This window comes from Thamnophis sirtalis, unplaced genomic scaffold, assembly GCF_051295495.1.
Source record: "Thamnophis sirtalis isolate CommonGarterSnake01/CBP01778 unplaced genomic scaffold, rThaSir2_p1.2 scaffold_11, whole genome shotgun sequence".
Lineage (NCBI taxonomy): Eukaryota > Metazoa > Chordata > Lepidosauria > Squamata > Natricidae > Thamnophis > Thamnophis sirtalis.
The window spans coordinates 3,787,721-3,802,682 of NW_028261391.1; the positions used below are offsets into that span (position 1 = coordinate 3,787,721).

Below are 14,962 nucleotides of genomic sequence, written 5' to 3' on the forward strand. Positions count from 1 at the left end.
GCAACCAGCTAAATATGAGCCAGCCGTCTGCAGCAGCAGCCAAAAAGGCCTATGCAATCCTAAGTTGCATTAACAGAAGGACGCAGTCAAGATCAAGGGAGGTACTAATACCACACTATAAAGCCCTAGTAAGACCACATCTAGGGTACTTTGAGTGCAGAGAAGAGCAACAAAGAGGATTAGGGGACTGGAGACTAAAACATATGAAGAACGGTTGCAGGAACTGGGTATGTCTAGTTTAATGAAAAGAAGGACCAGGGGAGACATGATAGCAGTCTTCCAATATCTCTCTTCTATCAAAGAAGAGGGAGTCAAGTTATTCTCCAAGACACCTGAGGGTAGAACAAGAAGCAATGGGGGGAAACTAATCAAGGAGAGAAGCAACTTAGAACTAAGGAGGAATTTCCTGACAGTAAGAACAATTAACCAGTGGAACAGAAATTGCCTCCAGAAGTTGTGAATGCCCCAACACTGGAAGTCTTTAAGAAGATGTTGGATAGTCATTTGTCTGAAATGGTATAGGGTTTCCTGCCTAGGCAGGGGGTTGAACTTGAAGACCTCCAAGGTCCCTTCCAACTCTGCTATTGCATTGTATTGTACTGCTTCCAGTTTTGATCACCACACTATAAAAAAGATGTCGGCACTCTAGAAAAAGTGCAGAGAAGATGCAGGATGATTAGGAGACTGGAGGCTAAAACATACGATGAACTGTTGCAGGAACCGGGCATGGCTAGTTTAATGAAAAGAAGGACCCGGGGTGATATGAGAGCATCTTCCAGTATTTGCCACAGAGAGGAGGGGGTCAAGCTGTTCTCCAAAGCACCTGAAGGCCAGACAAGGATGGAAACTGATCAAGGAGAGATTGTAAGGAGAAATTTTTTCTGACAGTGAGAACAACCAACCCATGGAAGAGAAGTTTCCATCGGACGTTGTGGGAGCTTCATCCCTGGAGGCTTTCAAGAAGAGACTGGGCTGCCATCTATCAGAAATAATGTAGGGTCTCCTGCTTGGGCAGGGGGTTGGACTAGATGACCTACAAGGTCCCTTCCAACTCTGTTATTCTATATTCAATGGAACAGAAGTTGCCTTCGGAAGTTGTGGGAGCTTCATCCCTGAAGGCTTTCAAGAAGAGACTGGGCTGCCATCGGTCAGAAATGGTGTCGGGTCTCCTGCTTGGGCAGGGGGTTGGACTAGATGACCTACAAGGTCCCTTCCAACTCTGTTAACCTATTAATCTGCTTCTCTCCTTGATCACTTTCCACCCATTGCTTCTTGTCCTGCCTTCTGGTCCTTTGGAGCACAGGCTGACCCCCCCTCTTCTTTGGGGCAGCCCTTTAGATATTGCAACCCTGCTATCATCACATCACCCCTAACCAGGGGTGGGTTCCGGATCCCGTTGCAACCAGTACGCTGCGACGGAGCCGGGCATCCACCCCGGGCATGCACGCTGTGCGTGCATGCGCACCCACTGCCCTGCGACGCTCCAGCTGCTCGGCAGAGGTCGCGCAGGCGCCGTACGCTGCACTTGCCCTGCACAAATGGCCCGGTTGGCTTAAAAGCAGGTAATAGCAGTAGCAATAGCAGTTAGACTTATATACCGCTTCATAGGGCTTTCAGCCCTCTCTAAGCGGTTTACAGAGTCAGCATATCGCCCCCACAGTCTGGGTCCTCATTTCACCCATGTCGGAAGGATGGAAGGCTGAGTCAACCTTGAGCCGGTGAGATTTGAACAGCTGGGTGACTTTGAGCTAATCACCAGGAGACTGTGAGTTCTAGTCCTACCTTAGGTACGAAAGCCAACTGGGTGACTTTGAACTAATCACCAGGAGACTGTGAGTTCTAGTCCCACCTTAGGTACAAAAGCCAACTGGGTGACTTTGATCAGGAGACTGTGAGTTCTAGTCCCACCTTAGGTACGAAAGCCAGCTGGGTGACTTTGAGCTAATCACCAGGAGACTGTGAGTTCTAGTCCCACCTTAGGCATGAGCACCAGCTAGGTGACTTTTCTCCCCCCTCTCCCTCCCTCCCTGTGGGTCTGTCTGTCTGTATTTCTGTCTGTCTGTATCTGTCTCTCTTTCTCATCCCAACCTGCCTCGCAGCGTGGTTGTTATGGGGAAATTAGGAAAAAGCCGGACTGTTGTGCGTGTTTCCCACCTTGAGTTCTCAGAATAATAAAAGCGGGATACATACAAATAAACAAATTAGCCAGTCCAGGACGAATGTCCCGTCCAAGAAGATCTTCGGAGTTCTCCTGCAGTTTCTCCGCTTCCTTCGGGGCTCCGGCCTCTCTTGGCTTCCCACCGCGTTTGGGGGAAGTAACGACATGCCCTCAAAACCCCCTTGAGGGCAAAGTTTCCTCCCTGCCTGAGCAACCACCCCCCACTCCCCCCAAAAAAGGGGGGCTGGAAAAGCATCTTTGCGGACACCGAGGCCCTTTCTCCCTGCCAGGTTGTATTGTTATTGGACTACCGAGTCTTTCCTTGATCTCCTTTCCATCCGGGATGAAAGGATGGCCGTTCCCCCCCCCCCCCCCCCCGTTTCCAACCTCCCCCCTCAAGTTCAAAGGAAATAAATCAGCGAACACGCTCCCCTCCCTCCCTCCCTTTCGCTTGCAAGTGGGAATTGCGGAAGCATTAATTGCCCTCTTTCTTGGAGGCAGCGACGAATTTCCAGCCGAGCCTTGGAAAAATAAAATAATGAAAAATAAAATAAAAGAAAGAAAGACTTCTTTGGAATTGTCATGACTAATAAGTGTTTTTAAGACGATGCCTCGAAGGGCTCTTGGCCCGTTTGAGATGCCCCGCTTAATCTAATTGGCTGCAACAAACTTTCAGCAACTTTTCCCCTCGGTCAAACCGTGCCAGCTTGGGGGAGGGGGGGTGTTGCAAGGCAGCCCTCCTACCCACCCCATTGCCCCCCCCCAAAAAACTTGCAAACTCTTCCAAGGGGGTGCGTCCCGGATGAGGGCACTCACTCCCACCAGGGCTGGATTTAAATTTGCTGGGCATCATGGAAGTAATTGGGAGGATTTCTGGACACCCCGGTGGGGTGGGGTGACGGGGTGGGGGGGGGAACGGGGTGGAAGGGGGATGTTTTGCTTTTCAGAAAAACCGTCATTATTTTTGTCAGCGAACCGGTCGAGTTCAAAGGGATCGAAAAAAGGGAAAAGGAAAAAAAGAAAACGCCACCGCTTTTTCAAATTTTATATATTTTTTAAATTTTTATTTTGCTGGTCCGGTGCCCGCTGGAGGCTGTTTGCACTGTAAGATAAGCCTCCCTCAGCCCTGCCCAAGCTAACACAGTAAATCTCCCACTGCAAACAAAGCTTTACCCAGGGTGGAAATATTGAATAGTGACAGGATAACCACGACAGCAAAAGTTCAGCTTAGTTTATTTCTGGGGTTTGGCAAATGACGGCTGCCTCCTTTCGCTGTCCCCGCTCTGCCTCCTCCTGCCTTTTTCCCCCCTTCCCACATGATCGAACACAACTCCCGTCACTCGGGGATTTTTCACTGCTCCCTGTTCCTCCCCCCCCCCACTTGCCGGGACCAAGTCGGGAAAGGCCCAGATGCTTTTTGGGGGGGCTGCTATTATTGGCTGGGTGCTGGGGGGGATTGTCTTCCGCTGCTGGGGTGGGTGGGTGGGGAAGCCACTGGGTTCCTGTGCTGCTGGGTTCCACTGAATTTTACTTCCCCTCTTCCAAAATAGACCAGATGTACAACTCACTCAGGTTACAGAAGTTACAGAATAACCAAGTGGGAAAGGAGGTTGGAGGTCTTCTAGTCCAACCCCCTGCCCAACAGGAGACCCTACACCACTTCAGACAAATGGCTATCCAACATCTTCTTAAAGACTTCCAGGGTTGGAGCATTCACAACTTCTGGAGGCAATTTCTGTTCCACTGATTAATTGTTCTCACTATCAGGAAATTTCTCCTCAGTTCTAAGTTGCTTCTCTCCTTGATTAGTTTCCACCCATTGCTTCTTGTTTTGCCCTCAGGTGCCTTGGAGAATAGCTGGACTTCCTTTTCTTTGTGGCAACCCCTGAGATATTGGAAGACTGCTGTCATGTCTCCTTCTTTTCGTTAAATTACAATACAATACAATACAATAGCAGAGTTGGAAGGGACCTTGGAGGTCTTCTAGTCCAACCCCCTGCCTAGGCAGGAAACCCTATACTGTTCCAGACAAATGGCTATCCAACATCTTCTTAAAGACTTCCAGTGTTGGGGCATTCACAACTTCTGGAGTAAAAGTTGTTCCACTGAGTAATTGTTCTCAGTGTCAGGAAATTTCTCCTCAGTTCTAAGTTGCTTCTCTCCTTGATTAGTTTCTTTACTTCTTGTTCTACCCCCAGATGCCTTGGAGAATAGCTGGACTCCCTCTTCTTTGTGGCAACCCCTGAGATATTTGAACACTGCTATCCTGTCTCCCCTGGTCCTTCTTCATATGTTTTAGTCTCCAGTCCCCTAATCCTCTTGGTTGCTCTTCTCTGCACTCAAAGTACTCTAGATGTGGTCTTACTAGGGCTTTATAGAGTGGTATTAGTACCTCCCTTGAGGTACTTGCGAAAAAGGTTTGCCATCACTGGTCTAGTGGTTAAGGCACCAGGCAGGAAATGGGAGACGGTGAGTTCTAGTCCGTCTTCAGCATGAAAGCCAGATAGGTGACTTTGGGCCAGTCACCAGGAGACGGTGATTTGTAGTCCTGCCTTAGCCATGAAAGATGGCTGGGTGATTTTGCGCCAATCGCCAGGAGGTAGTGAATTCTAGTCCCATCCTAGGTAACCAAGCCGGCTGGGTGACTTTGGGTCAATCATCAGGCGCTGGTGAGTTCTAGTCCCATCTTGGGCATGAAAGCCGACAGAGTGACTTTTGGTCAAACACCAGGCGATTGCAAGTTGTAGTTCTGCCTTAACCGTGAAAGCCAGCTGGGTAACTTTGGACCCATTACCAGGAGACGGGGAGTTCTAGTCCCGCCTTAGGCATGAAAGCAAGTTGGGTGACCTTAGTCCAGTCCAGGAGCCGAGGTGGCGCAGTGGTTAGAGTGCAGTACTGCAGGCCACTTCAGCTGACTGTTAGCTGCAGTTCGGCGGTTCAAATCTCACCGGCTCAGGGTTGACTCAGCCTTCCATCCTTCCGAGGTGGGTAAAATGAGGACCAGGATTGTTGTTGGGGGCAATGTGCTGACTGTAAACCGCTTAGAGAGGGCTGAAAGCCCTAGGAAGCGGTATATAAGTCTAACTGCTATTGCTATTGCTATTGTGTTGGATACGTTTGCCACCTTAAGTTAAATGTAAAAATAATAAAAGTAGAATTTAGATGGATGGATGGGTGGATATTGGGTCAATCATCGGGAGCTGGTCCCATCTTGGGCATGAAAGTTGACTGAGTGACTTTTAGTCAATCAGATGGGAGATTATGAGTTCTAGTGCCACCTTGACCATGAAAACCAGCTGAGTAACTTTGGACCAGTTACCAGGAGACAGGGAGTTCTAGTCCCACCTTAGGCATATTTTCCGCCTTAAGTTACATGTAAAAATAATAAAAGTGAGAATTTAGATATCATGTTTTCCCCAAAATAAGACTGGATCTTATATTATTTTCTGGCTCCAAAAGATGCATTAGCGCTGATTTTCTTTTAAGATCTTATTTTGGGGGGAAATACGGCACTAATAGCATCCGTCTGGCTGATGATCTTAACTGGGGCTTATTTTTTGGGGGGTAGGGCTTATATTCTGAGCATCTGAAAAATCATGCTAGAGTTTATTTTCCTGTTGGGTCTTATTTTTGGGGAAACAGGGTAGATGGCTGGATGGAAGGATAGTCAATCTGTCTACATCTGGATGCTAAAGGGCTGCCGTCCTCCTTTGCAGGCTTCAGCACCTGGAACGCTGCAGTGAACGGATGGCTCTAGCCAAAGCACTTAAGACTTATATACCGCTTTACAGCCCTCTCTAAGTGGTTTGCGGAGTCAGCCTCTTGCCCCCAACAATCTGGGTCCTCGTTTTACCCACCTTGGAAGGATGGAAGGCTGAGTCAACCTTGAGCCGATCAGGATTGAACTGCTGGCAGTGGGCAGAGTTAGCCTACAATGGCTGCATTCTAACCACTGCGCACCATGCAAGGGAAGGAGAGAGTTGGGAGGGAGGGAAGGAAGGAAGGAAGGAAGGAAGGAAGGAAGGAAGGAAGGAAGGAAGGAAGGAAGGAGAAGTGAGATGAAGGAATAGCAGTAGCACTTATATACTGCTTCACAGGACTTTATGGCGCTCCCTAAGTGGTTTACAGAATCAGCCTCTTGCCCTCTACAATCTGGGTCCTCATTTTACCCACCTCGGAAGGACGGAAGGCTGAGTCAACCTTGAGCCGATCAGGATTGAACTGCTGGCAGTGGGCAGAGTTAGCCTACAATGCTGCATTCTAACAACTGTGCACCATGCAAGGGAAGGAGGGAGCTTGGAGGGAGGGAGGGAGGGAAGGAAGGAAGGAAGGAAGGAAGGAAGGAGACAGCTGGTCATTTGCATCCTTTGAGAGAGTCCTTGAGGCCACTTGGAGGCTTATCTTTTAGCTATGCAATTTGGGATGAACACCCTTCAAATGGTGTGGGAGTAAGAATGGATTTCCAGAGGAAACAAAATTGCAGACTACAGGAACCATTTGCACCACTCGGGTGACCCTGAGGACACAGATAAACCTCCAAGTGGCCTCAACGGCTCTCTTAAAAGGATGCAAATGACCAGCTGTCTGCAAGGAATATGAATCCTGAGGGTCACCTGAGGACACAGATAAACCTCCAAGTGGCCTCAACGACCCTCTAAAAGGATGCAAATGACCAGCTGCCTGCAAGGAATATGAATCCTTCCATTCCCCCCCATCCAGTCAGAGCTGAAGAAGCTTCTTGGATGACAAGCGAAAGGTCTTAAAACGAAAAACCAGAAAATCCAGTCGCCTCTTGGGGGGGGAAAAAAAAGCAGCTTTGGGATTTTCCCCAGACGTGGTTTTTCTCTCGAGGCTTTTTGACCTCACGCAAGACGATACCGCTAGAAGATGCAGTTTTAGGCCTTCTAGGCTCAATGCGCATTTTCTGAGATTTGCTGACCGTTCTCTAGAGGAAGTTAAACATTTTAATGAATGCAAGCTTTCCAAAGGGGACTGTTTATGTACAGTAACAAATTAAATGACCCCAATGTCGGAAGCGCCAAGAAATTCCAACTTCTTATTTGTGTTGAAGAAATAAAACATGTTTTCCACCATTACGTTTATTATGGTTGGTATAGAGGGTTTTTTCCCCCCCCCACTAAACCTTGGGCTTGTTTTGATTTTAGCAGATGTGCACGATGGACCGTATTTCTTTTCTTGCTTGCTGGTTAGAAGGAATCTGGAAACGCTGCGGCTCACAATTTTCTTATATCATGGATTTGCTCCTTTCCAAGCCCCTCACATTTGGCCCTTAAACAGGGCCACAATGGGACATTTTAAAAGGCAAAGGGAGGAACTTGGATCCAAATGTGGGGGATGTATTTGATTGGTTTGCATGGTTTATTTTATTTTATTTTATTTTAGGAAAAGATCTGGAAACTTGCATTGCCCGTGCTACAAAACCGGAAGAGACTTCAAATCCAGAACAGAGTGTTCAAAAGACTGCAAAGGTATTATTTCTTTCATTTTTTCACCCCCCCCAACTCATCAGTTCATCAATTAAATTGTTGTTAGTCGCAAAGCCGTGTCCAACCCATCGTGACCCCATGGACAACGTTCCTCCAGGCCTTCCTGTCCTCTCCCATCCTCTGGAGTCCATTGAAGCTCACGCCGGCTGCTTTGGTGACTCCATCCAGCCCCCTCCTTCTCTGCCGTCCCCTCCTTCTTCTTTTGCCCTCCATCGTTCCCAGCCTGAGGCTCTTCTCCAGGGAGTCCTTCCTTCTCCTTAGGTGGCCAAAGTACTTGAGATAGATAGATAGATAGATAGATAGATAGATAGATAGATAGATAGATGATAGATAGATAGATAGATAGATAGATAGATAGATATAGATAGATAGATAGATAGATGATAGATATTGTAGATAGATAGATAGATAGATAGATAGATAGATAGATAGAACTTTAGTGACTCCATCCAGCCACCTCCTTCTCTGCCGTCCCCTTCTTCTTCTTTTGCCCTCCATCGTTCCCAGCATGATGCTCTTCTCCAGGGAGTCCTTCCTTCTCTTTAGGTCGCCAAAGTACTGATAGATAGATAGATAGATAGATAGATAGATAGATAGATAGATAGATAGATAGATAGATAGATAGATAGATAGATAGATGATAGATACTGTAGATAGATAGATAGATAGATAGATAGATAGATAGATAGATAGATAGATAGATAGATAGATAGATAGATAGATGATAGATAGATAGATAGATAGATAGAGCGCTTTAGTGACTCCATCCAGCCCCCTCCTTCTCTGCTGTCCCTTTCTTCTTCTTTTGCCCTCCATCATTCCCAACATGAGGCTCTTCTCCAGGGAATCCTTCCTTCTCTTTAGGTGGCCAGAGTACTTGAGATAGATAGATAGATAGATAGATAGATAGATAGATAGATAGATAGATAGATAGATAGATAGATAGAGCGCTTTAGTGACTCCATCCAACCATCTCCTTCTCTGCCGTCCCTTTCTTCTTCTTTTGCCCTCCATCGTTCCCAGCATGAGGCTCTTCTCCAGGGAGTCCCTCCTTCTCTTTAGGTGGCCAGAGTACTTGAGATATATATATATATATATATATATATATAGATAGATAGATAGATAGATAGATAGATAGATAGATAGATAGAGCGCTTTAGTGACTCCATCCAACCATCTCCTTCTCTGCCATCCCTTTCTTCTTCTTTTGTCCTCCATCGTTCCCAGCATGAGGCTCTTCTCCAGGGAGTCCCTCCTTCTCCTTAGGTGGCCAAAGTCTTTGAGTTTCCTCTTCAGGATCTGGCCTTCTAAAGAGCAGTTGGGGTTGATCTCCTCCAGGACTGACCGGTTGGATGGCCTTGCAGTCCAAGGGACTTAATGCAGGAGTCTCCTCCAGCACCAGAGTTCAAAGGCCTCCATTCTTTGGTATTCAGCCTGTTAGACCTGCAAGTCATCTTTTCCTTTGGACTTCAGGCCTGCCCACACTTTCCACTGTGGGAAAATGGGAGGGGGGATGATATGGAGTTTGGTGATATGTAGCCATAATAACATTCTTCTTAGAAACTCAAAGTCATCCTTTGTCTCTGCACCTGACCGGAACTGGATGGGTGGAAGCTGCCAGCATGGCAGTGGAAGATTGGATCATGGGATGGACTTGTGGGTCTGGGGGCAAAGATCTTGAACTTTCAGCTGAGTGGGGAAAACCGAGAAGCTTTCAGATTCGGGTTTCCCCAGCTGTGCCAACATGGCTCTCTTCATCAATTGGAACTTTGAGGAACCTTTTGCCTCGGACTCTGATTTAATTTTGGGTGCTATTTGGAACCCTGATGTTAACCTGAATTTCCTTTAAAATTAATCACCAGCTACCCTGAACTTTGGGGTGCTGTCCGGGGTCCTGAGCCCCAGCGTGACACAGCTTTCCTTATGGTCAGTTAAATTAAACTAAGATAAAAATGGCAAGCCATGAATAGAAACAAATGCCCTCCCTGGAATTTGGCATAAGCTCTTGTACATTCAAAACGTGTGTGTGTGTGTATCATAGGGATGTATTCTTGTGGTGTCCCTTTTTCATTGTATATTTCATAGGCCCTATTATCTTACTGCTATTTTTTTAAAATCCTTTTTATTATTGCAAACTCCCTAAAGGAGGCCCACGGGAAGACAGGTGGCAAATAAATTTAACAAATAGAATCACAATCAGAACAGAGTTGAGATCCGAGGTGGCGCAGTGGTTAGAGTGCTGTACTGCAGGCCACTTCAGCTGACTGTTATCTGCAGTTTAGTGGTTCAAATCTCACCGGCTCAGGGTTGACTCAGCCTTCCATCCTTCCGAGGTGGGTAAAATGAGGACCCAGACTGTGGGGGCAATATGCTGACTCTGTAAACTGCTTAGAGAGGGCTGAAAGCCCTATGAAGCGGTATATAAGTCTAACTGCTATTGCTATTGCTATTGTAGGTCATCTAGTTCAACACTGCCCCCCACCCCCTGCTCAAGCAGGAGACCTTATACCAGGGGGTGTATAGTCACCATAAAAATACTTTCATCATGAATCAAATGGTACAACACTTAGTCACAGCATACTAAATAAGCAGTCAACATAAATCATACTAGGAAACTAAATAAAACAAGAGCCAAGGTGGCGCAGTGGTTAAATGCAGCACTGCAGGCTACTGCTAGATCAGCAGGTCAGCGGTTCAAATCTCACCGGCTCAGGGTTGACTCAGCCTTCCATCCTTCCGAGGTGGGTAAAATGAGGACCCAGATTGTTGGGGGCAATATGCTGACTCTCTGTAAACCGCTTAGAGAGGCCTGAAAGGCCTATGAAGCGGTATATAAGTCTACTGCTAAGTCTACTGCTATAAAACGTAGAGATACACGAAAAATAGTTATAGTCATAAGTAAAAAGGAGATAGGTAATAGGAAAGATGAGAAGAAGAATTGTAATATTTTGTCAGTGTTTTAAGTTTGAGAACAGAAGAGGGAATCGACTTAAGAGCCGAGGTGGCGCAGTGGTTAGGGTGCAGTACTGAAGGCCACTTTAGCTGACTGTGATCTGCAGTTCAGCGGTTCAAATCTCACCGGCTCAAGGTCGACTCAGCCTTCCATCCTTCCAAGGTGGGTGAAATGAAGACCCGGACTGTGGGGGCAAGTTGCTGACTCAATTTGCTAAAAAAAAAAATTGTAAACCGCTTAGAGAGGGCCGAAAGCCCTATGAAGCGGTATATAAGTCTAATTAATAATAATAATAATAATTAATAATGACTTTTTCTCCAAAGAGCTTCAACTCTGAGCTGCAAATATTGTCCTTTATTAGAAGCAATGTTTGTTAGAGTTTGCAGCAATCACATCCAGAAAGCACACACAGGTAACTGATTCAGCAGAATTCATTAACTTCTCTTTGTGTATAATATAACACACGAAGTAAATGTACAATACCAAAAGCAGGTTTTTCCAACGTGGTAGCAAATACAAGCAAAACCCAGGCAGAGGAGAGAACAGTTTCAGTTTCAGTTCAGAGCAGCAGACTAGTTTAGAGCTCAGCACAGACTCAGAGCTACAGAGCTAAGCCACGCCCAGGCTCCTACTCTTTCAGTTTCCCAACAGCCCTCATTGGCTGACTTAGTTGCTATGCTTATTCATTGGCTGACCTTGTTACCCATGTCTCTGCCAAGTCATGAACCCTCTTGCACTGACAATGTTGTTTGGCAAAGTACCCCTAACTGTCGATCTATTGGCTCTGTCAGGTGGTCTACATATTGGAGAAGAAGCATACCAGGACAGCCATGGGCTTCATCCGCCTCTTGACCGATCGCAACAGCGACTTGTTCCGCAAGTACGCCATGTTCTCGCCGGCCGACCACCGAGTGCCTCGCGCGTACGTGGCCTTGGCCGACTGCCCTCCTGATTTTGCCACGCGCCCCGAAGACTACTCCAGCATACTCTTCATCTGCCGCATTGTGGATTGGCGGGAAGATAGCAACTTTGCCCTCGGGTAGGTGGCTGTTGAATGGAAGAGGGGGCATAAGTAGCAGTAGAACAGAGCTGGAAGGGACCTTGGAGGTCTTCTAGTCCACCCCCCCCCCTGCTCAAGCAGGAGACCCTATACAATTTCAGATAAGTGGCCCTCCAGTCTTTTCTTTAAAAACTCCAGTGTTGGAGCACCCGCAACTTCCAGAGGCAAGCTGTTCCTAATTGTTCTCACTGTCAGGATATTTCTCCTTAATTCTAGGTTGCTTCTATCCTTGGTTAGTTTCCATCCAATGTTTCTTGTCTTGCCTTCAGGTGCTTTGGAGAATAAGTGGACCCCCTATTCTTTCTGTCAGCCACTCAAACACTGGAACACTGCTAGCAATAGCAATAGCAATAGCAGTTAGACTTATATACCGCTTCATAGGGCTTTCAGCCCTCTCTAAGCGGTTTACAGAATCAGCATATTGCCCCCACAGTCTGGGTCCTCATTTCACCCACCTCGGAAGGATGGAAGGCTGAGTCAACCTTGAGCCGGTGAGATTAGAACCGCTGAACTGCAGATAACAGTCAGCTAAAATGGCCTGCAGTACTGCACCCTAACCACTGTGCCACCTCGGCTCAGTAAGTCGAGAAACTACCTGTATTAGATTATACTTGCATCCTTGAGCAGAACATTTTAGACTGGGTCATCCCAGCTTGATATGCTAGCATATCGCCCCCACAAACTGGGTCCTACCATGTCTCCCGTAGTCCTTCTCTTCTCTAGATTAGCTATACCCAGTTCCTGCATCTGTTCTTCATATTTATTAATCTCCAGGCCTTCTGGCAGTCTTCTAATCCAACCTCCTGCCCCCTATACCTGTCAGGTTTCCGAAAGATGCCCTAATTAACCTACGAGCCTCGAGCCAAGTTTTGAAAGAAATCCAGTCATTTATTAGGAGCAACATCTCGGCAATAGCGGCGTGGAGTCAGATCTGATTTCAGTTTAATGATGGCTGAACTTTACCCCTGTGTCTCCCCTCCCCTCACTCTGTGTCATAAATCACATTCACCAACGAAGTGCTGCAGCAGGTTGTAAAATTTCACTCCTGCTGTAGTAATCTGAGATCCGACTCTAGCCGAAGTTACGCATGGAATTCTCTCCCCCACTTTCCTCCAATGTCAACTTGATAAGAGACATGGAAATGCTTTACAAGTTGACATTCGGCTCCCCACACTTCCTGAAGGTGACTTGTGTGAAACAAAAGCAATTTGAGTACAGGTATATAATTTAGGGATGTGTCCCTCCACCAGACTTGCCTTTTCAAACAAATGGCTGTCCAGTCTCTTCTTAAAAAAAATCTCCAGTGTTACAGCACCCACAATTTCTGGATGCAACTTCTCTTCCACTGATTAATTATTCTCACTGTCAGGAAATGCCTCCTTAGTTCCAGGTTGATTGCAGTTGCGGCGGTAAGTGGAGAAACCACAAAGCTGTCCAAGAAGAGTAGAAGACCTGCAGTGTGGAATGATGTCGGTTTAACAACCGGTTTGGTTGTTAAGTGTACACACTTAAAACGCTTGCGCGCAGCGCTGAAAATTGAGCATTTTTTAATGCTCCGCTGCTTCCCTTCCAAGTCATCACTGGAAATTGAGATGAGCTAGAAAGCAGGAAATAAAGGACAGGATAAGATGGGCGCGGCTGGGCGGGGCCAACTGATTGTTGATGCTACCGGCTCACCTGAACCTGTCTGAATCAGCTGAATACCATCTCTGTAGACCTGATGTACTGTCTCGTTTCTAGCAAACATAAAAGCTTGAAGCTTGGGTAAAAATGCAATACAATACAATAGCAGAGTTGGAAGGGACCTTGGAGGTCTTCTAGTCCAACCCCCTGCCTAGGCAGGAAACCCTATACTGTTTCAGACAAATGGCTATCCAACATCTACTTAAAGACTTCCTGTGTTGGGGCATTCACAGCTTCTGGAGGCAATTTCTGTTCCACTGATTAATTGTTCTCACTGTCAGGAAATTTCTCCTCAGTTCTAAGTTGCTTCTCTCCTTGATTAGTTTCCACTCATTGCTTCTTGTTCTGCCCTCAGGTGCCTTGGAGAATAGCTCGACTCCCTCTTCTCTATGGCAGCCCTTGAGATATTGGAAGACTGCTATCATGTCTCCCCTAGTCCTTTCTATTAAACTAGAGATACCCAGTTCCTGCAACCCTTCTTCATATGTTTTAGTCTCCAGTCCCCTAATCATCTTTGTTGCTCTTCTCTGCACTCTTTCTAGAGTCTCTGCATTTTTTCTACATCATAGCAACCAAAACTGAATGCTGTATTCCAAGTGTGGCCTTATAAAGTGGTATTAACCCTTCACGTGATCTTGATTCTATCCCTCTGTTTATGTAGCCTAGAACTGTGTTGGCTTTTTTGGCATCTGCTGCCCACGGCTGGTTCCTATTTAAATGGTTCTCCACTAGGACTCCAAGATCCCTCTCACAGTTACTACTGTTGAGCAAGGTGCCACCTATACTGTACCTGTGCATTTTGTTTTTCTTGCCTAAATGTAGAACCTTAAACTCTTTTCACCATTGAATTTCATTTTATTAGATAGTGCCCAATGTTCAAGTTTGTCCAGATCCTTCTGTATCTTAAGTCTTCTGGAGTGTTGGCTATTCCTGCCAGCTTGGTGTCATCTGCAAATTTGATGAGTTCCCCATTTATTCCCTCATCCAAATCATTGATGAAGATGTTGAAGAGTCCTGGGCCTAAAACAGAGCCTTGGGGTCCCCCACTCCATACCTCCCTCCATGAAGACGCAGTTCCATTGAGGACGACACGTTGAGTACGGTTGGTCAGCCAGTTACGAATCCATCTGGTGGTGATGCTGTCCAACCCACATTCTTCTCCTTTATCTAGTAGTAGGTTATGGTCTACCTTATCAAATGCCTTACTGAAGTCCAAGTAAACTATATCGACGGCATTCCTCTGGTCCACTGATTTTGTCCCTTTGTCAAAGTATGCAATAAGATTAGTCTGGCATGATCTAGCAATCATCAATTCATCCAAGAGAGAAAGTAGGACAGGTAGTCCTTGACTTACAACCATTCTTGTAACGACCATTCAAGCTGGAAAAAGTGACTTTTGACTGTTTTTCACACGTACGACCTTTGCAGCATCCCCATCGTCACTGGGTCAAAATTCAGACCGTTGGAAACTGGCTCATACTCAGTGGTGGGTTCCGACCGGTTCGGCCCGGTTTGGCCGAACTGGTAATGTTTTGGCAACCTCGGTCACTGGAACCAGCAGCGACTCAGGCTTGCCACACCCCCGAACTTTTTCTTTTGTT

At 46.6% G+C, this 14,962-nt stretch overlaps 1 protein-coding gene across 1 annotated transcript in view; it reads left to right on the plus strand.

The window, feature by feature from the left end:
- The window catches only part of DIS3L2 (DIS3 like 3'-5' exoribonuclease 2), a 217,979-nt gene that overhangs the window by 99,181 nt on the left and 103,836 nt on the right, over window positions 1–14,962 (plus strand). Inside the window, exons 8-9 of the mRNA XM_087725075.1 lie at window positions 7,562–7,647; window positions 11,410–11,657. Coding sequence (XP_087581201.1) covers window positions 7,562–7,647; window positions 11,410–11,657 — 334 coding nt within the window. The remainder of the gene's footprint in view (window positions 1–7,561; window positions 7,648–11,409; window positions 11,658–14,962) is intronic.